The 22,657-nt window shown below is 32.8% G+C and overlaps 4 protein-coding genes across 4 annotated transcripts in view; 3 read left to right on the top strand and 1 right to left on the bottom strand.

The window, feature by feature from the left end:
* The first annotated feature begins 5,531 nt into the window (after positions 1–5,531).
* Positions 5,532–6,125, top strand: LOC133193015 (tripartite motif-containing protein 75-like). Its single transcript, XM_061329016.1, has one exon. It carries the CDS (start codon positions 5,532–5,534, stop codon positions 6,123–6,125), a length of 594 nt encoding a protein of 197 aa, XP_061185000.1.
* A 239-nt stretch (positions 6,126–6,364) lies between these two features.
* Positions 6,365–7,012, top strand: LOC133193014 (uncharacterized). Its single transcript, XM_061329015.1, has one exon. The coding sequence runs from the start codon at positions 6,365–6,367 to the stop codon at positions 7,010–7,012; it is 648 nt and encodes a 215-aa protein (XP_061184999.1).
* A 7,839-nt stretch (positions 7,013–14,851) lies between these two features.
* On the top strand, positions 14,852–16,614 carry LOC133193013 (uncharacterized). Its single transcript, XM_061329014.1, has 3 exons — positions 14,852–15,512; positions 15,621–16,279; positions 16,600–16,614. Exons 1-3 carry the CDS (start codon positions 14,852–14,854, stop codon positions 16,612–16,614), a joined length of 1,335 nt encoding a protein of 444 aa, XP_061184998.1.
* A 1,589-nt stretch (positions 16,615–18,203) lies between these two features.
* LOC133192278 (golgin subfamily B member 1-like) overlaps positions 18,204–22,657 on the bottom strand; it is a 108,215-nt gene continuing 103,761 nt past the window's right edge. The window contains exon 38 of the mRNA XM_061328276.1: positions 18,204–18,285. Coding sequence (XP_061184260.1) covers positions 18,244–18,285 — 42 coding nt within the window. The 3' untranslated portion in view covers positions 18,204–18,243. The remainder of the gene's footprint in view (positions 18,286–22,657) is intronic.

The raw sequence follows: 22,657 nt of genomic DNA, 5'->3' as shown, positions 1-22,657 counted from the left end.
GGGCTAATATAGATTTTTGCCCCATTTCCTCTCAATTCAAGCATAAAAATGCTATATACTTGATTTCATGTGATTTAATCATCTTTACTATTTTGAGATAATTCATACATTATATGAATAGAACAAATGAAGCATTATATAACACAATAACAAAAAATTCTACAAGTCGCTGCAAATTCTTCAATTGATGGCTTGAAGATGACCAAATTCTTACATTTTGAAAATGGTCATTTTTACCCTATATTTCAAGAAGTCTCTAAAGAAATGCAGGCAATTCAAGAAAAAATCACCTGAAATTTTAAAAACTCCATAATAATATTAGTTAACTTTTATGAAAAGTAGAGTGGGAATTTATTTCGTTTTCGATATTTTTAACTTCGAAAATTGGCATTTTGCCAAATAATATTTTGTTCAAAATGTTAGTAGACACTGGTTGTTTTATAAAATTTCTTTTCCAAACATTTTTCTCACTAATAAATAAGACAAACCGAATGATTAATATACATTATTAAAGATAATAAATAAGATAAAACTAAATTAATTGAATTATTATTGTTTCTCTATGATCCTTTACAAAGGGCAGATAACTCAAAATTTAAAGAAAATTAGCTATTCAACTTTTCACTGAACTTATTTCAGTAAACAACATTACAATAATACTAGATAAACAATGGAAAAAGATAATGGATAAAAACTCTAATGATACTTTTTCAACCAAAAAATAATAAATAGATAATAAATTGTTACTTTTTCATACATAGGTAGGTAGATATTAATTTAGCAGGTTTAGTATTTGATAAGCTTATGTTGATTTCCTCCATTTAAATTTTGCTTGTTCCCATGCAGATGCATATCTTTATATATTAATTCTATTTGGTTAAAGAAATTTAGAATTATTTAGACTGACCATGAATTAATACCCCATTAAAAATAAAACCATTAATGTATAGTCTTACAATCAGAAAACATACACATATTCATGTGTATATGTATAATTTTATCATTACTTTGAAAAACTTTTTTTTTCAAATTATTAATCAAGCAAGAATCTACATGTAAACATTATCCAAAATGTGTAGTTAGAGATACATAAAATGTAGAAAATAGCTGTTATATAACAATTTTGAAGACAATAGAAACAGCTAGGCTTGATGTTTCCATGATTTCTCTTTACATCAGAGGTTGACCATTATGTGGTGTTGTGTCTGACCAGTCAAGAAGAATTTTAAATGGGTATGAAAAGTGATACTTGAAATAATCATCTTCATCTTTTCCCCTGGAATAAAAAAAACATATACATGTATACTTCAATTAAACATCAATTGTTTAATATCTACTACATTTTTCATGTGATAACAAATGCAAGCATAAAAACATATTATTAAAATGTATATACATGTAATTCTAAACTAGTAGTTAGTATTTACACCTCGAAATAAATTGCCTCAAAATTCCTGCATTTGTACTTAAAAAAAGCAGGCTTCATATCACTAGGTGCTTGGGGACGGGACCCCCCCCCCCCCTTCCGCGTTCCATACCCCAAGGGTTCTCCCCGACTTTTTTTATATAATAAAAATATTTTTAAAACTTTTAGTATCAGAGAGTATGAATTTTTATAAAAGGTTAGTTTAGGTTATATTTTGGATTTTTCAATTGTAATACTTTGTGAATGTGTCATAGAAAAATATTTTATATAAAAAAAAGTCGGGGAGAACCCTTGGGGTACGGAACGCGGGGGAGGGGGGGGTCCCCAAGCACCTGTTTTTCATATTTTATCGCTTTTGGCGCAGACAACAATGCGCTAATTAATGAATACCGTAAATAAATCAGAAATAAATACAATATATGGCGTAGACGTCTGTAATGCTAATTCATGATTACACTAACCACTCCATACCCAGTGATTGCGCTAAATTTTGAATACGCCAATTTATGTACACATACAGTATTTTCATTGTAGCCAATTGCAAGATAAAAGTATCTGAAACAATTTACCATCACCTACTCCAATTTGTATTTCTTTTCATAATTACTACACCCCCAGAATTTGTCAAAATCATGACTTTTATAAAAGATTTGATAAATTCATTGTGGTAGGTGGCATTAAAAAATGAAAAATGCTATTCATTTCCATATCCAGACAATTGTTATATTAAAAAAAATCACCTGCTTTTTACTGAAAATATTTCTCTGTGTATCTGTTCATCTTCTTTTTTCTTTTCAAAGCACCAGTACATCTAAAATATGTTTAAAATATTTTTTTTCAAATTTAAGAAATTCATTCTTATTGTCAATCATGAATACATACATTTACATGGGTATATTGTATTTATATCTTATTAATGTGTATATATTTTTAGCTGCAGTTAAATATTTTGTTCTTTTACAGTGAATCTGAATTGTATGACTTCTTTTTAGACTAAAAAAAAATTATGTGTTTCCGTTAAGTCGACCATCTCTAATTTTTACCCAATACACCTACTAATTTTTAAGCCAAATCAGATTTTAAACTGTACAACGTTACCAAATATATATATATATATATATATATATATATATATATATATATATATATATATATATATATATATATATATATATATATATATATATATATATATATATATATATATATATATATATATATAAATTGCCTTGTGTATATTTTTCATTACATACAAACTTACATCTTCTATAACATTCTCCTCCTTTTGATAAACTTTGTAGTTATGATTTGCCAAAGTAAGTTGCTTTCTGAAGCAAGCACAAATTCCTTTAATGCAAATATATTAATAAGATATATATCTGGAATGCCCTGCTAACATGGTGATCTTTGAATATAGACCACTTAAGTCTATTATATAAAAAGAATATTTAATTTAAAAATTATGTCAGTTTATTTGAAAAAGCTTCTAACATGTAGTATTTATAAAAAATGAATATTTGAAAACATAAAAATATATACCTGTGCCTAGGGTTGTTCTAACACTGACTGCCGTATCTTCTGCTTGTTGTTTTCCTCAAATTGTATCTTGCATTTTTCTCATGGGTTTTAGAGTACAAAGTACTTTGCCATTCACACTTGAATTCCATTTTGAAAAGTTGAAAAACACATCATTTTTCTGTTATTGATTCATATTTACTTTTCTGGCGTCTGTTTTTGCCACATGTTGTTATAAACTTCTTTAGACTTCAATACAGGAGAGTCAACAAAGGGAAATAACACCAGTTTAATTTTTTTGTTTTCAGTGCAAAAGAGTCAGGAAAGGGAAATAACTCTAGGTTAAATTTTAGGAAAAGTTATAATTTGAGGGGATTGGAATATAACTTTTAACTGATTTTCCCAACTAAATCTTTTTGCATCTTTTAGATCTAAGCTCGATCTTACTAAAAAGATCTTTTTTCTAAGTTTCAATTGCCTGCAAAAATTTATGTGGATATCAAGAAATAGGCACCTTTGTATTCATTTTTATGACAAATTCATGTAAATTGATCCGTATCATATTAAAAACCTTGGGTTAAATTGAATAAAATTTAGATGCACAGAAACTTTGATTACTTAGCTATAAAATGAAAACTATGTTATGTTCATAACTTTCCTACATTAAGGAAGCACGGAATTATTTTACATGGTTATGACAATCAGGTCAGTTTTGCCATAACAAAATATTTCAAAGTCGTTGCTATGGAAACCAAGGAGGTACTGCCCAAAATTTACCCACCAATAGTCTTTATATAGGGCACTCTCTAATATTATAGTGATAAAATAAAATTCCACGATAGTGCGTGGCCAAGCATTTTTGGTCCTTACAGAGAATTGATGTTAAAACATAAAACAGATCACCATCGCATTTTGAGAATTGTCATGAAGAGTTGGTGAACTGTTTCATGTTTTTAAATATATATGAATAGATAAAGCAAATGAGTCTCATGAAAGATGGACATTGATTGATTTTTGCAACCCCTTGCAAAATTATTTTGCTCATATGAGACATCACCAAAAACTGGTATATATAGGACTTTAAATAGACCTTTACTCAGTACTCAGGGCCATTGAGCAGCGAAGGTTCTAAAGCATGTCAACGCCAGTCATGGTCTCATCTAAAAAATCTAAACCTTCTACTTTTAACCCTAAGTGCTTTGCAAAGAAAAAGTTGCTACATATACCCTTTTTATATACTGAATTAAGTTTGTCATGACTGGGGCTTGGACCTACATGTATGACCTTCGAAATAAACTTCAATTCTTAATGTTGCTCCACCCTATCGCCTCGACTTAAGCTTGATTTGAACAAAGAATCTGCAAATACATGTACTAAGAATATTTGCATATATATTGGCATGATTATTTCGGCACTGCTTTTCTTATGACAGGAAGATTTTAAAAAGATTTTCCCTATATATTTACATGTGTTTCCTCCTTCTGTTTCCCCATTTTTTTTTCATCCCAAGGGGTCATGATTGGAAGAAGATAACTGGATTTTGCATTTTCTGCGGATGGTTGTATGGTCATGGTCTTGCTGTCCTTGAAAAGAGGGTTTTTAGAAATTTTATCCTATTTTATTAATATGTTAAATTTTGGTCCCATATTATGGCCCCGCTCTACCCCTGGGGTCATGGGGATGCATATGTAGTAATATTTTTAATCAAGGCATTGGTGTATTTGAGAAGAATATTTATAATTTTTTCCCTATATACAGTTGAACTTTGGTATCTGATATCTCGGATACCATGTATATGCCAAGGTAATTTGAATGTCCCAATAATTTATACTTAAAGTATTTTACCCTCAATACCTCGAATCCTTGGATATCTCGAGCTTTTTTCTCGGGTCAAATTGAGTTCGAGATAACGAGATAGACTGTATTTTACACGTTACACTTTGACCCCCTATTAAAGGCCCACCTTATTCCTGGGGCCATGTTTCAAATAATTATGAATCTGCACTATGTGAGATTACATGATTATTGATATGACTTATCAGGGCTCAATCTGCTGTTCTTGATAAGATTTTAAAATTTATGTCCTGCATATTCCTTTGAAAAGCTGTGATCCCCACTACTGGTATTTTGGCCCAATCCAACTCAAGTGGTCAATTTTCTCTACTTGAAAATGCTTGTTTATTATTATAACTTATCAGGACCCTGCTGTTCTTGAGATTTTTTTTTTTTGTATTTTCTGTGTAAAAAATCAAATGCCTACTGTGTCCCAACCTTTAACCCCTAGGAACTACATACTCGATTAAAATTGAATGAACACAATATTTGTAAGTTTTCACATAAGTTTTATCTTTTTCGCCGAGCAACCTTTAGATGATTAAATAATGCCACCAAATATTCCCTATTTAAAAGATATCTATCCTTGAAAGAGGGCAATGGTGCTTCATTTGAACTTCCTATTACGTGCATTCTCAATTATGGTAAGTTTCATCTTGAGATTAAAGTTCAACTTTACAATCAAGATAATATATATTAAATTATTGATATAAACAAGCGCACACTAGCCCAACAACGTTGGGTTGTAACGACAATCATGACTGAAAGTTTCTCAAAAGAATATCTAATGGGTTCTCCTCTAGAGGACAATAAAATGTGTGAAACCCATGATTTACCTATTAATACAATATGTGAGGACTGTGATAAATTCATTTGTAATAAGTGTGCCAAAACAGATCATAGAGATCACGAATGGAAGAGTCTATCTACAGCAGCGACCGAAAAGAGGAGAGGTCTGCTTAAATATCTAACAAAGATCAAGGAAGAGGATCTGCCTGGAATTGATGAGAAAATAGAGAAGATTTCACAAAAGATCATAGAAAATAATGAACTTTGTGATTCTGAGATTAAAGGGCTACATAAGCATTGTGAAGCACTACTAGCCAGACTGGTAAAAATCTTACAGCGTCATGAAAGAACATTGAAAGACAATCTTGTTAAAAAGAATGATAAATTGAACCAAGAGAAATCTGAGCTGGACAAGAGGAAGAGAGGAATTGTTAACACAGTGGAATTCATGGAGGAGAACAACTGCAAAATGTCCAATTACAGCTTGATTGACAACCACAGAGAACTGACAAAAATGTGTCTGAATTGGAGGTTCATTCCACAAACTGTGAACACTCATTGAGGTTCATTAAAGGTGAAATCAATGTTAACTCAATCGAGCACTTTGTTGGAAAGACATTGGACTTGGATAATATCGATGTAACTCAAATAAACTCATTTCAATATGGAGATAAAACAATACTTTCCTTGGAGACATTCAGTGAAGACCAATGTTACATACATGAATTTGGATCAAAATATATAGAAAAAGTCAATCAGCAAGGCATAGAAGAACATAAATTTAGTATCTCTCCTAATGACATGTGTGTGACTGATAATGGCGATGTTTATTTTACTGAGTTTATTAGCAATTCCATGAGCCGTCTGTCACCATCAAGATCTGTCTCTATAGTCATATATACAGATCCTCTGGTACCAATAGGGATCTGTCAGTCAGTGGATGGTGGACTACTGGTTACCTTGATAGACAGGGAATCAGATAATTACAAATTAGACTCACACAGCAGACGTCTGGTAAGACGCATCAGAATGACAGGTGACGTCCATGAATATGAGTACCAGGAGGACGGTCAGACAAGACTGTTTACATATCCATACAGAGTCACACTGATAAGTAACCGCGATATCTGTGTTGTGAACCGTACAAGTGACTCTTCTGGAGAACTAGTGATTATGTCTCCCTCTGGTCATATAAAGTCTGTGTACCGTGGACGGAGTCTGACAAAGAACTTTGATCCAATTGATGTAGTGTCTGACTCCCTTTGTAACATTCTAGTTACAGACTTTAACAACAAACAGATCCATCTGCTGAGTCCTGACGGCGATTTCCTGAAGTTCTTACTGGCAGACAATGAAGTGTACTGTCCATCCAGATTATCATTGTACAAGTCTACACTGTGGGTGGGATACCGTGAAGGAATTGTCAAAGTATTTCAATACAGGATGTAAACTGTAGTATACATAAATTATCATGGAATTCATTCACATGTATGGGATCATAGGAGGGAATTCCAAGTGTTTAATACAAATCGTAAAATGTATGTATAGAGTGCAAATTTGTTGAATTCGTTTGTATGAAATTGCGAGAGTTTTAAAAAAGATTGTCTTCATCAAGAATCACCAAACTTTACTTTCAATTGATACATCTGTACATGTGTGGTGATGACAAAAAAAATTAGATTCTAAACGTTTACCGTCATTTCAATTTCTGTTTGGTTACTTAATTTTTCTTGCAGCTATATTGTAATATGTTTAGGAAAACATTCTGATCCTTTGGTTGTTCAGCAAAATATCTTACATTCCATGAGAATCATTTAGAATTAATCGAATTATCAATTGGCGTTAAACAGAGTTTAGGTAATTTTCACACCTTAACCACGACAAGGATTTACGGGTGAATTTAGTAACAATGCTTTTGTATTTGATATGTTGATTTAATTGTTTATCTAAGAATGTCAACCTTTCATCTCATCTCTTTGTGTGACACTTGCTTCTTTTTTGTGTTTATTTTGTTTTGCTCAAACTCGAGGAGTTGTTAATCAGTTACAGACGGACAGCCGTGCCGTCAAGACCAAACTGCAGTCGGAAAGAAATACGCAATAAATCTCGGAAATATCTAAAGTTGTTTTGAACATCTTTATTCCTTCCTATAGTAAATCGATTTCGCCTTATCAAAAGCAATAGAAGCATTAGGTTAAGAAGCGACGTAAGCCGAGTTGGAAATACGTTACTTAATTGCTGTGTACTCCTTATTTGAATTTCTAATAATTAAATACATGTAATAAGTAATGGCATGTATAAGGAGTTCTTATATTTTGTTATCAAATTCAAGCTGTATGCGCATCATAAATAAAATTATGTAGTACCCTGATTATTTTTGCATTGTTTTCTGTTTGCGTACGTTGTTTGATTGGTTTAATACTGTGTTGAGATAAGATAATCACTAAATATAATATCAATTTCTAGCATTATTCCAAATAAACATCATAAAACAAGAGAAAGTTTCCTGAAATCTCGATAGACCAGAAAACTCACAGAGTCAAAGAGGCCTCCGTTAAGGCATTGGTGGATTCTGAGAGGGGGGGGGTCCTGGGGTTGGAACCCTTCTTCATTTTTTGCCAAGCAAAGGGAAAAAGAGAGAGAGGTGAGAGAATGAGAGAGATGGATAGAGGAAGAGAGGCGTTTTTATTTATTTATAAGTAAATGGTAAAAAATATTCTGTATATTTCAATATATGATAAGTAATATGCGAGATTCAATTTGATATCAGACTCCGGCAATCTTTAGTTATATACCATTATCGGATCATCTCTTAAATAAGTTATTTAATTATTTATTTGTTTTACGTCTCCTGGTGGGTTTCAGAAAAGTCCAGTTAAAAAAAAATACAAACACAAGTTTCTCAAATTCTCAACAATTTTTGTTTTTGAAATACTGCAAATGAATTCATTTTTATGCCTATGTACAGTTGATTTTGGAATGTGTTTGATTTTATTTTGACTGGAGGGTACTTTTCAAAGAGTTAAGGGACGTAAAACAAAAGATGTAAGTTAACTCGGCCTTAAATAATTTTTCTCTTCCTGCGCGTGTGAATCTATGTTTGAGTGTGGGAGGGGGCATCACCATGGACCTCCCCTTTCAAAAGTTGCTAGATACACCCTTTTAGGACTGTTAAAGGACTAAAAACACCCTTACAAACGGAAATGTGATATGAACCTTTATTTCATTACACCCCCTCTTCCATTATAGTAAAGTTCTTTGCATAGAATTATTTGAAAATGTTACGCAATGATATACACGAGTTATCGCATAACAACAAGTGCAAAGGATATACATTCCTGTGCGAATTTTTCAGGCAAATTCCCCGTAAAATATGGATGGAATCAGGCAGAAACTGGCAGATTCCATGCATTCTTGATGAGAGATGGACTTTTGAAAAGTTATGTCTTGGTACAAGAGGCACCATTTCTACATCAATTGGCAAGTTCAATTTAGCGTGAAATGGCTGGAAAATTGAAACAAAAGTATTAAAGGCCTCTGATTATCAGTTAAAGGTCATTTTAGCTAGGGTGATTGGAAGGAAGTGGGTTCGAGCCCCTGTCGCGACTGCTATTACTATATGTCTATCCTTTTTACATGTAGCTTTAAGATATTTATTTTACTTTATATATAAAAAGGTATATACTTTATGTTCCTCATGTACCATGTTGTATGGTTTGAGCAAATAAACTGATTGATTGATTGATTGACTGACCTAAATTGATAAACATTAGGTAGCAACTATTCCGAGGAAAGGTCTAAATTTGAAACCCTACACCGGTATATTGTGACGTCTCTATTTGAGTGAAAGATTCTCGAACAGGACGTGAAACAGCATACAATCAATTAATCAATCATTTCAGCTAGGCGGTTACAATTGAATATAGTCATAAAGGATGGAGTTCAGTGTGAGTGAAATGGAAAATACCAATGTATTAATGTTAAGACTTTTACACTTATGTCCAGGATGAAACAGTATCTGCTGGTAGGTGTGATAATTAATTTTTGGTACCTGTTTGATAAAATGATTGAAATTCTCTGCAGATATTCTGAGTTTTCTTGAATACATTCTGAGATACGACAAAGACGCACTCAAACTGTTAAGTTTTGTCAAGAGGAAATAAACTGTAATAAGTAATTTGCTCAATTCAGTGTCATGAAATGATGAAAGCATTTCAAACACATTATCAATTTCTTAGACATTTATTTATATACACTCATAAAAAAATGAAAAAGCTTTCATAAATTGTATTTCTATACACTTTAAGATGTTGATCACTGAGGTGTTGTCAATATGCTTGCTCTCAAAAAAGCTAAATTTTCATCTTTAACATTGTAAATCATAACAACTGCTTATCTTGTCGATCTTGGCTTTAGAAACTTTTAGGTCAGATAGTATCATATAATAATAAGGACTTTCCATTTATTAATTCACCATGCATTTTGGTAAGTTTGATAATAATTAGCTGATTTGGGGAAATGTGAAATAATAAGAACATACGTGCATTTATTTTGATCAGAAGTTAACTGAATCATACAACTCAGGTGAGATTGTACGTTTCATATTTTAACTATGTTTGATTTCCAAGCAATAAAATGTCTGTCTTCTTTGTGCTAGTTACTGTGTAACGGTGTCTTAATTATAATGGAAATGTTAATAAGTCCGTTGTAGGGTTCGACATCTCCATTTATTACACAGATATACATATGTTGATTGAAATTGACTATGAAATAATTGGAAAATGACCTGAAAAATTATAATAACAATTATAATAACAATTAAAATAATAAATACATAGCATAAAATATTCTACTATATCTGTATCAATATAGTAATTACAATCTGCATTTAACAGAAACGCTGCATAAATTGATGTAACTCTGTACATGAATAACACATAATTAATTCTCCCTTTCAATAATACGTTTTGAAATATAATAAAACATTTAAACAACAAAATTGATCCATTAATTACTATAATGACAACACAGACTTTACTATTTCAGAATTGTCATGAAATATATAAAAACATTGATATCATACCTATCTATGGGACTGAGCCTCTCTCATTCATCATCATGATCATAGTCAGTAATATGGCTCACAGTATCTCCAGATCATAAACCTACAAATTATCGTAGTTTACTTATAATCATAAAAATACATTGTATTTATATATTTAGAATAAAAACTATTATCAATTAAAAAGATACCTCTTAAATGTTATCTCTCAAATCAGATCCTTACTGTGAAAATGTTATGGAATAAAATTCGGGAGAATTACAGACTTTACAGTTAAATAAAATATTAGAAATATTAGAAATCATATTATAATTAGTATATAAACGTTAGCTAACCTTAGAGAGAAGTATCGTATCGTCAATGTCAAAAAGTCATAAATACACAACTTGGTATATAAACCATAAACCCTTCCTGCTCAAAGACTGGAAAAAGAATGAGGATAACAAACAACAACTTTCGGAGGGAAAAATACTGAACCAATAAAACACAACCTTACAAAGTTCAAACCAATGAAAATACTTCCAGCCAAAGACCAGAACCTTCATAACCCAAGGCAATAATACTTACGTCCAGGTACAGCCTGTTCTACTGGATTGATCTTTAAAGATTTAATAGCAATTCATTTATTAACAAATTAAAAGCATATGAAGTATATAATAGATTTATTAAATAAATTAATAAATCTAACACTATAACAATTGTATCACTGAAAACGACAAAAAAAGGAAAATGGTTTAATGTGTTTAAATGTATTTAATATCATTCATAGAAAAAATAATCAATAAATGCCATAATCTGAGGACTATGGTAAAGCCCCACTAAAACAAAGTCTCACTTTGACAGAGGTTTCTTTTTCTTTTTTTTTTTTTCTTTTTTTTTTTTTTGCTCTCTTAATTGTAAATGATAGCAACTGTCAAATCAAAATAGGTCTTATTCAAAATTGCCTAGCCATTACTTTCAAGGCTAATTTGGTTTAAAGTTATATAAATTTATTTGGTGCTGCATAATATAATATTTTAATTTTTGTATCTCAACAACAGATTGCAGAGTGTCATGTTTCTTTAATGTGACAGTCTTACATTCTAAAAATAAAAAAAGGATTAGCGTTTAGATGTTTTATTATGCTGTAACATTGTAGCATTGTCTATTATCTTCGCCCTATAACTATAGTCCTGCTGGACACGTTATTACTGGTGACGTAAATATCGTTAATAATGAGGACCTTAGATCACTAATTTTAAAAGGTCCTAAATATAGGGAACCCCGATCCTTCAACTGGCGTCGAAATTTCATAAATATTGTGGATTCTGTAGAGGATTACGCCAGGCGATGGGCCAGACAGAAGACTTTGACACTTTGTCAGAATGGATTAAATGTATCAGATGTATGTTAAAATCGCGCATTAAAAGATTGGGGGGCAATATGAGAACCATTATCCTTCTGTATTCAATAATCCAGAAGTGAAAAAAGAATTAGATAGATTACATGATCAGTACGTACTGCTCCCTGCTCCCTGTAAGGCTCATTATATTAAATGTATTTTAGAGGAACTTGGATTTAATTCTACAAGTGGTAATCCAACTTATACTCATAGTTCCCTTTCTAAGGAAGAAATTCTTCAAAATCATATGTCAGTTTTGAATATTTTTAATATTCCAAATAACCAAAATGAATTTGAATTACCATATTTATATTGGATTCCGAAACTTCATAAAAATCCTTACAAACAAAGATACATAGCGGGTTCCAGTAAATGTTCAACCAAGCCTCTTTCTTTACTCCTCACTAAGATATTAACAGTAGTGAAAGAGAAACTTCAAGAGTACTGTGCAACAATATATTCGAGAAGTGGTGTAAATCAGATGTGGATACTTAAAAATTCCAAGGAACTTTTGGAAAGTTTGAAATCACAAGATTTTACCAAAATCAACAGCTTAAAAACTTACGACTTTCCAACTTTATACACAACCATTCCCCACGATAAATTAAAGTCCAGGCTTTTTGATATCATTGACAGCTGCTTTTTCAATAAAATTGGAACTCGTAAATATACTTACCTTGTCATTGGTCATTTGCAAAATTATTTCGTTAAAAAACATTCTGATTGTACACACAAGTACTCTGAAGTTGACATTAAAAAGATGCTTGAGTTTCTGATTGACAATATCTATGTGGTTTATGGAGACCAGGTCTTCCAACAATCTATTGGAATTTCCATGGGTACCAATTGCGCCCCGTTATTAGCAGACCTTTTTTTGTATTCATATGAAGCAGAATTTGTCCAAAATCTTGTACGTGAAAAGAAGAAAACACTTGCTGTGGCCTTCAACTCGACATTTAGATATATCACGACGTATTGTCAATTAACAATGGCTATTTCCATTCTTATGTCAATACGATATATCCTTGTGAGTTTGAGATAAAAGATACCACAGAGTCTGACACATCTGTTTCATATTTGGATATTTTACTTGAAAAAGATGTTAATGGTAATCTAATAACCAAGCTTTATGATAAACGTGATGGCTTTAACTTTTCAATCGTCAACTTCCCTTACTTATGCAGCAATATACCTTCATCACCTGCATACGGGGTGTATATCTCTCAGTTGATTCGATACGCAAGAGCATGCTCTACGTATGTACAATTTCTAAAACGAGGTAAATTATTGACAAACAAGTTGATGAAACAAGAATATCAGCTGTCTCGTTTAAAGTCATCATTTCGTAAGTTCTATGGTCGATACAATGACCTTGTCAGCAAATACAATTTATCATTGAGTCAAATGCTGACTGACGTTTTTCATACAAATTGTTAGGCCATTATTTTCACACTGAATTGTCGACGGATTTTTCAGTTATTTCTCGATCATGACAAAGAGCACACAGCGGGTGTGACCGGTCGACAGGGGATGCTCACTCTTCCATGGCACCTGATCCCACCTCTGATGTTTGGAGTTCCGTGTTTGCTCTGCTCCTATTTTGTATTGTTTGATGGACTTTTGAGCCTGAATACTGTTCGTTATCTTCATATATTTCATTCATAAAAACATACAATTAAAAAAATGCAGATGGGCATTTGTAGAACTCTCTAACACAATCTGTTAAGAAATACATGATGTATTATTTGTTCTAATTTAAGATGATTTTCTTTCTTGCACTCTAATCTGACATGACAATTGAACAATATCTGAGGAGCGTATCATGTAAAATGGCGATGCATATTGACTTTAATAATATATAGAGATAACATTAAAGAGACTTACGATAGATTTAAATAGATAGACATAGAGAGTTCTAGAATAGTAGATGTATTGTTTGCGGTAATATGTAAGATTATTTCATTCATATGAGACATCACCAGTTTTCAAAACAGGGCTTCAAAAGTAGACCTTTATACTCAGCACTCAGGGACTTTGATCAGCGAGTCTTGTTTAGTAGGTCAATGTCTGCCTTAGTCTCATCTAAAAGAGGCACTATTTCACTTCAAAGTGCAAGAGATTGGCAAAGCAATAGTTGCTACCTATTTTATATTGAATTCAGGTTCGCCATGGTAAAGCTTGAACCCATAACCTTCCAGTCAAGGAACCCAACCAAAGGGCCATGATTTGTAAAAAAGAATTCACTTCGTATACATGAGGTTGCTTGCTTATTAATATAACTAACCGTGACGTGTAAAAATATGCATCGAACCCTTTAAAACCAGGGGATGTGGACGGACTGATTAAAATTGATATGTCAGCAATGTCTGTAAGCTAGATTTCAAATAATATTCATTTGTATAGCTTAGTGGCCTTTGGAAAGATTTTACCTGATGCCACCTAAGCTCCTTGAAAGAAGGCAGTTATGCCCTTGCTTCATTTGTACAAATCTTCATTTCCTATTATATGTCCATTATTTATTATTGCAAGTTTGCTAGAAATTTACCCTATCAAGAATTGTTCTGGAGAAGAAAAAACTACAGACTTTCCATAATATAAATTCAGAAATGACTTAAACCATTTTCAACATCAGAAGAACTGTATTTGTATAACGTATTTTATGTTCAATTTTATATGTTATGTTGATATCAAAGTAAACACCTGTATATTCATTGTATATCTAGCTGTCAATTGATAAACTTTGATAAAGTCCAACTTCAGAATCCGGGTATAGTTATCTAACACGCATGTACACACTAGCATACTTAATACTAGGTCATTACCAACTTGGCTTTACCTGACAATCATGGCTAAATGTAACTCGGAAAAACTACCACGGAGCTCTTCTCTAGCACACATTCTGATATGTGAATCCCATGAATTACCGATTGATATCATATGTGAGGACTGTGATAAATTCATTTGTGCCAAGTGTGCCAAAACATATCATAGAGATCATGATTGGAAAACTCTGCCCACGGCGGCCGCCCAAAGGAGAAGAGATCTACATAAATTTCTGAAGAAGATCAAGGAAGTAGATCTGCCTGGAATTGATGCAAAAATATCAAAACAAATCAAAGAAAATAAGCAAATGTGCGATTCTGAGATTAAAAAGCTTCGGAAACATTGTGAAGAGGTAATGGCCAGGTTGACAGAAATCAAAAAACGTCATGAAAAAACACTGAGAGAGAATTTGGTTAAAAAGAATGATCAATTGAGCCATGTGAAATCTGAGTTAGACAAGAAGAAGAAAGGAATAGTTAAGACAGTGGAGTTCATGGAGGATAACAACAGCACCATGTCAGATTACAGTCTGATTGATAAACAAAGAGAACTGACAAAAATGCTGTCTGAATTGGAGGTTCATATGGCAAACTGTGAACATTCAGTGAGGTTCACTAGAGGGGAAATCAAGTACGACATACTTAAGTATTTGGTTGGAAGAACTTTGGATTTAGATGATATTGGTGCGACTCAAATAAATTCATTTCAATAGGGAAATAAAACAATATATTCCTTGGAGATATTAAGTGAAGACCAATGCTACATAAATGAATTGAATTCAAAATATATAGAAAAAGTCAATCAGCAAGGCTTTAAAGAACATAAATTTAGTATTGATCCTAATGACATGTGTGTGACTGATAACGGTGATGTTTATTTCACTGACTTTAGTAACAATTCCATCAGCTGTCTGTCACCATCAGGATCTCTCTCTACAGTCGTCAGTACAGATCCACTGGTACCGGGAGGAATCTGTCACTCAGTGGACGGTGGATTACTGTTAACCTTGAGAGACATAGATTCAGATCATTACAAATTAAACTCACACAGTAGACGTCTGGTAAGACATATCACAGTGACAGGCGATGTCATCCTTGAGTATGAGTACCAGGAGGACGGTCAGACCAGACTGTTTACATTACCAGGCAGAGTCGCACAGAACAGAAACAGTGATATCTGTGTTTTGAACAGTACAAGTGACACTACAGGTGATCTAGTGATTATGTCTCCCTCTGGTCGTATGAAGTCTGCATACCGTGGACAGAACTTGACAGAGGACTTTTATCCAACTGCTGTAGTGTGTGACTCCCTCTGTAATATCCTTGTCACTGATCATAACAATAAACAGATCCATCTGCTGAGTCCTGATGGGGAGTTCCTGAAGTTCATCCTGACAGAAAATGAAGTGAACGGTCCATCCATAATATCATTGTACAAGTCTACACTATGGGTGGGATATTGGGAAGGACTTGTCAAAGTTTTTAAAATACGGAATGTAAAATTTATATACATAATTTTTTTATGGAATTCATTCACGTAGAAGGGCATGCATATCAAAGTGTTTAAATACAAATTGTAAAATGTATATATAGAAATTGATTGAATTCATTTGTATGAAGGTACGAGTATAAGAATTGTCTTCATAAAGAATCATCAAACTTTACTTTGATACCACTGCACAGGTGAAAGTTCTAATATCTTTTAAAATCAAAATCCTACTTATTCACAGCATAACCAGAATTATACACTGTGCTGATTTTTCTAACATAGGATTTCAGTTTGTGAACGTTATGTTTGTTTCATATGGTTTAAATACCGTATAAAGACATAATGATCACTGTTATCACTGGGATTTTAAATAAACATCATTGAACGAAAACAAGATTCTTGAAATCTGGATAGACTAGAAAACTAACTCCGTCAGAAAGGGGTCCGCTGAGTACCGCTAAAAGACTAAGAAAACATCAATAGTTACATATATGTACGAACAGACAGTGATATGATCTTGAACTCTATATGTTCTTGCTCTTATAGTGAATTACTGTGAGTAACTTGTGTATAAAAATTGAAAACCTTCCATTGAAAACTGTTTGAGTTAAAGAATCACAATAAAAGTGCTTGAGACAGTCACGACGAATGGACGCGTCCCAAAGTCTACAGATGCCCTCCTCTTAAAGCAGGGACGTAAAACAACATACAATCAAACAATCAATTAATCCTCTTATAGCAAATTACTTATGTACAAAATTTGAACAGATTTCCTTGAAAATTGAGTTTTAGCGTCACACGAACACTGGAATTATTGCTCCTTTGTGGTCCCATATCCCCTGGAGTCATGATTTGAACAAACTTGAATTTTCACTATCTGAGGATACTTCCATATAAATATGACTAATCAGGAATTTGCTCTTCTTGTACATGATTTTATTGCTTGAAAATCAAATGCAGTTAAAACATGAAATGTTTTAGCTCGATCACCTGAGTCATATGATTAAATTAACCTCTGATCAAAGTATATGCACCAGGCGCGGATCCGGGAATTTTTTCCAGGGGGTGGGGGGTTCCATGGTTTAATATACTTTAATGTATTTAATATCATTCATAGAAATAACAATAAATAAATGCCATAATCTGAGGACTCAATAGTAAAGCCCCTCTGTAACAAAGTCTCACTCTGATTATCTTTACATCAGGTGACCTTGAAATTAATGTGTAAGGTTGTATAGATAAACGCCATCAAAGGTTGGAGAATAATGGTGTGTGAATCAATAGTTAATGAGAAATGTTGCAGATGAAACAGTCATTAAATAGCAGATGTGCTACAATGTATGCCATTGATATTAGTTAGTTGCATATATAAATGGAAGACATTTATCAGCTTTGCTAAGATTGAATGATTGACTTTGGGCTACATTATCATTGAAATGAAAATTTACAGCCAACAAAAATATGTTTGAAAAGTATAAAAATATAAATCATACTTAATACTTACATGTACGAGTATATTTCAAACTTAAATTTATATTTTAAAAAATACATTATATGAATGGTATCCTAAACATTGCATGTGATCTTTTTCAAAATATATGAGAGAGACCTCTGATGTATGCAGACTGCACCATGCAACAGTACTGAAATAATAAGTGTCGAATGGGAAATGAGAAAAAGTATCTAATGCGATTAGTGAAGAATCGTCGCTTGATGGTGTGGACATGAATTGCTTCTAGATGAATTGGTTGAATATTACATAGAAACTCTCACAACTTCCTTTCAGTGGTTAGCTTCACACTGAAAAAACACACATAATAAATTCAATTTAAAAGAGACATGGGGTTTCATCATTAATGCAGCCATTAATGAGGAATCTACATTATAGTTACCTAGGAGTTGTCTGTTAAAGTGTGGGGAATCTCTTCAAAAAAAGAAATCAGGCACTAATCCTCGACGGTCATTGATCTATAAATAGACCACCAATTTTATATCTATTTTATACTACTACCTACTTCATACACTCCCACAAACTGTCAAAAAAAGAAATTATCACAAAACCGCCCTTCAATTTCTAGATATACATATACATGTATTACAAAATCACATTGACAGACAAAGAGGAAAAGTTTTTTTAAAGACACATATATTTGATGTTATGTATTTCATTTCAATATTTGCTTTCCCACAAATGCAACGCTTACTATGATGTCAAATGTGTTTGTTCATATTTTGTACAAATTGAGCGGGAAAAAAAGAATAAAAATGCAAGTGATAAAAATGTTAATATCAATATTATTTTAAACAATAAAATAAACTTTTTTCATTAGTTGTTTCATACCAGTTGCTAGGCCTTTGTTTTCGTTCTAAATTTGACCATGCAATTCTCCTTCTACTTGATCAATAGATAGGGCTCACGGCGGTTGTGAATGTCAACAGGGGATGCTTACTCCTCCTAGGCACCTGATCCCACTTTCAGAATTTCTAGGTGTCCGTGTTTATTCCCTGTTCACATATTTGTATTGTTTGTAGTTTTTATGAGATCAATCAATGTTCGTTATCATCATATTTTTCATTTTTCTTTCCTTAAACGCGTAAGTTTTTTTTCTTTACACCATATACCCTGGAATACTGCAAAGCTAGGAAATACATTTTGGCACAGTTTCTATTGTATCCGCTAACAAACGAGATTGAAGGTAAATGACCTTCAATTAAAAGCAATTTTGTCAAAATAAGTACAATCCCACGTGTTAAGGGTAATGAAACAGATGGAATAGTGATCAATTTTAAACAAAAACAAATTTTCTTATCAAATATAAGGATTCCACTCAGATATATATAGATTAATCAATCACTTATGAATAAGAAATTGATGACAGGACTTTTCACATTCAAAAATGACTTTCAAAATAATGAAAAACTCTAATTCTTTCTGTTCAAATAACAACCTCGTGTTAATGTTGTAATAAATTATATTTCCACTTCATTGCGTCTATTTAGTCTTATGTTGAAGAATTTAAAATCTGACTTCACAATCTTCCGGCTATTTAACATGCACACAGACAGCTAGGTCATAAGCAGGAAGCAAACAAAAAACATGGCTGAATGTAATTCAAAGGAATATTCCTTGGGTTCTCCTCTAGTGTACATTGAAATTTGTAAATCCATGAATCACCTATTGATATGATATGTGAGGACTGTGATAAATTCATTTGTGAAAGATTTGCCAAAACAGGTCATAAAGATCATAATTGGAGAACAATACCCACGGCAGCCACCCACAGGAGAAGAATTTTGTTCACATTTCTGAAGAAAATCAAGGAAGAGGAACTGTTCGGAATTAATGGGAAGGTAGAGAAGATATCAAAACAAATCACAGAAAATAAAGAAATGTGTGACTCGGAGATTAAAAAGCTTCAGAAACATTATGATGATATTATGGCCAGTCTGGCAGCAATCAAAAAACGCCATGAACAAACATAAGTATACAATATGGTCAAAAAGAATGATAAACTGAACCATGAAATTTCTGAGTTAGAAAAGAAAAGGAGAAGAATCGTTGACTCGGTAGAATTCATTGAGGAGAACCACAGCACCATATTAGATTACGGATTGATAAACAACCTCAGGGAACTGACAAAAATGCTGTCTGAATTGGAGGTTCATATGACAAACCGTGAACATTCAGTGAGGTTCATTAGAGGTAAAATCAATGATGATTTACTCGAGACCTTGCTAGGCAGAACTTTGGATTTAGATGATATTAGTGTGACTCAAATAAGCTCATTTCATTATGGGGATAATATAATACATGTGTTGGAGTCATTCTGTGAAGACAGATGTTACATAGAGGATAGTAAATCAAAATATACAGAAGAAATTGACAAGAATGCATGGTGCAATAAAACGTAACTTTCGTATCACTCCTACCGACATGTGTGTGACTGATAGCAGTGATGTGTATCTCACTAATGATAAAAACATGTCCATTCGCTGTGTGACTCCATCAGGATCTGTCTCTACAGTCGTTAGTACAGATCCACTGGAACCAGGAGGAATCTGTCAGTGAGTGGACGGAGGACTTCTGGTCAGCTTGAAAGACAAGAAATCTGGTCTCTACAACTTAAACGTGCACAGCAGACGTCTGGTGAGACACATCACAGTGAGAGGTGATATCATCAATGAGTAGGAGTACCAGGAGGATGGTCAGAGCAGACTGTTTACATTTCCAAACAGAGTCACACAAAACAGTAACAATGATATCTGTGTAGCTAATGGAACAAGTCCAACCACTGGTGATCTAGTGATTATATCTACCTCTGGTCGTTTGAAGTCTTTATATCGTGGACAAAAGTTGATGAAGAACTTTTGGCCAACTGATGTAGTGTGTGACTCCCTCTGTAACATCCTTGTTGCTGACTTCTATAACAAACAGATCCATCTGCTGAGTCCTGACGTTGAATTCTTGAAGTTCTTACTAACGGAGAACGAAGATAACCTTCCATTCTCACTGTCCCTATACAAGTCTACATTGTGGGTAGCATATAGAGAAGAACTTGTCGGAGTGTTTTCTTACAAAATGTAAAATATAATAAATTCTGAATGAATTTATTCATTTGAAATAACAATTGATGGAAGAATGTCTTCAGCCATATTTTCATATTGTGATTCCATACATGTACATGAGTTTCTCATTTTGCTAGTAATTAAACCAGAAGTAACTCTGCTTATAGTTGCTTCAATTACATTTTGTTTTGGTTTATAAAATGTTTATTCTTTATTATGTAAAAAGATGTATTGATCACTATCATAAAAATCGCAGCATTTTCAAAGTAAACTTTAGATCTGAACAGGAAGTACAATATTTGAATCCTTGCAGATACGGACAAACTAAATCATGTTTGTATGGTAAATGTCAAGAAGTTAAAGAGAAGAGAAATATTATTAATATGTTATTGATATGAAGTAATATAGATACGCATTAGAAAGGAAAAAATTAATAGAGCTAGGTTTCAATTTTTTTTAAAAAAAAATGTTTTACAAACAACAATGAGAATAGGTAAACTGGGGTTTGTTAATTTTTCATGAAGTTTAACGCCAGGAAGCATGATACACCCGACAAATATTGTTTATTTGTCACAAATATATGAGAGTGCACGGAACATAATCATCTCAGCCTTGTTACACAGATTTCAATGATTTATTTGTTACTTAAGTGTGATGTGCAACCTATGCTGTAGCTGTTAATTAGGACAAATAATATAAATGTCATGCTTTTCTTTGCTGGTCTCGCTGAAAAGAAATAGATACCAAATTTGCAGCTTTGTTCAGTGTACTTTTTATGAATGACAACACAGTCTAAAAATCATCAAAATACTTTTTCCCCATATATTGTACAGTGACAATTTTGGCTTTTTACAGAGCTAAATAAGCTTGCACTGCAAATGCTGGTGGACCTTATTGTGATGTCAGAAATAAAGTCATCCAAAGTATAGACACTTATTAAGGTTGTAAGATTGTTTATGACCGAAAATTCATATTCAGAGCAAACACAGACCTCCAAAAACATCAGAGGTGGGACCAGGTGCCATGAGCAGGAGAGAAATTCACAGAGATAAGTGTGAAGCTCCTACGTTTACTGTTGCATGACACCTAAAGCGCCCTCTGTTGGCCTATACCTGTGATGATAGAGACACGTACGACAGAAATCAAGAGGTAGGCACGGGTAAGGTGTTTGGAATCCCAGCGATAACTCTTGAAAATTTTATAAATAGAACTTGGGAGTGGCTTTCGTTGGAGATATTGCAAGATAAACATGAGGCAGGTGAATGATCAGTGGTTTTCTCTATAAGATACAGACAAATGGCATCTGTTTGTTTGTTGATATAATATCAAGGTTATGGTATTAAAGGAATCAACCTCTGAGAATTTGCAGAGACTGGAACACGTCTACATATTGCTGAACGTTTATTAAAGACATGATTTTGGCAAAATACTTAAAGAAGATTATTCATGAGCACTCTCATGTACTAGTACATGTTTATTCACAAAATTGCCTAACCTTTATATTTTCTTATGTAGAAAACATTAAAAAAAAAAAAGGTGTTTAATGTATCCCATGTCTTTATGTATATCTTTATAGTACTTTATACTTTAAATTCGAAGTATTAATTTAACCATTTCTGATGATTTGTCTACAATTTTTCAACAAGGACACGGCAGAACAGAGCAATTCATTGAAACATGATTGCAACATGATTTCAGTCGTTGAACAAAATTTGTCACTCAATAAATTGATATTATGCTGTGTTGCATATTCATTCAGAGATGGTGGGTCCTT

This window comes from Saccostrea echinata, unplaced genomic scaffold, assembly GCF_033153115.1.
Source record: "Saccostrea echinata isolate AGI-Se365-2 ecotype Australia unplaced genomic scaffold, CSIRO_AGI_Sech_v1 ptg000025l, whole genome shotgun sequence".
NCBI lineage: Eukaryota > Metazoa > Mollusca > Bivalvia > Ostreida > Ostreidae > Saccostrea > Saccostrea echinata.
This window is presented reverse-complemented; position numbering and strand designations above follow the sequence as displayed.

Excerpts from the sequence above, each read along its gene's own strand:
- LOC133193015 (XM_061329016.1), top strand. The coding sequence starts at position 5,532 with ATGACTGAAAGTTTCTCAAAAGAATATCTAATGGGTTCTCCTCTAGAG.
- LOC133193014 (XM_061329015.1), top strand. The coding sequence starts at position 6,365 with ATGTGTGTGACTGATAATGGCGATGTTTATTTTACTGAGTTTATTAGC.
- LOC133193013 (XM_061329014.1), top strand. The coding sequence starts at position 14,852 with ATGGCTAAATGTAACTCGGAAAAACTACCACGGAGCTCTTCTCTAGCA. Across the intron at positions 15,513-15,620 it reads TTTGGATTTAGATGATATTG|AAAAAGTCAATCAGCAAGGC; the intron begins GTGCGACTCAAA and ends CAAAATATATAG.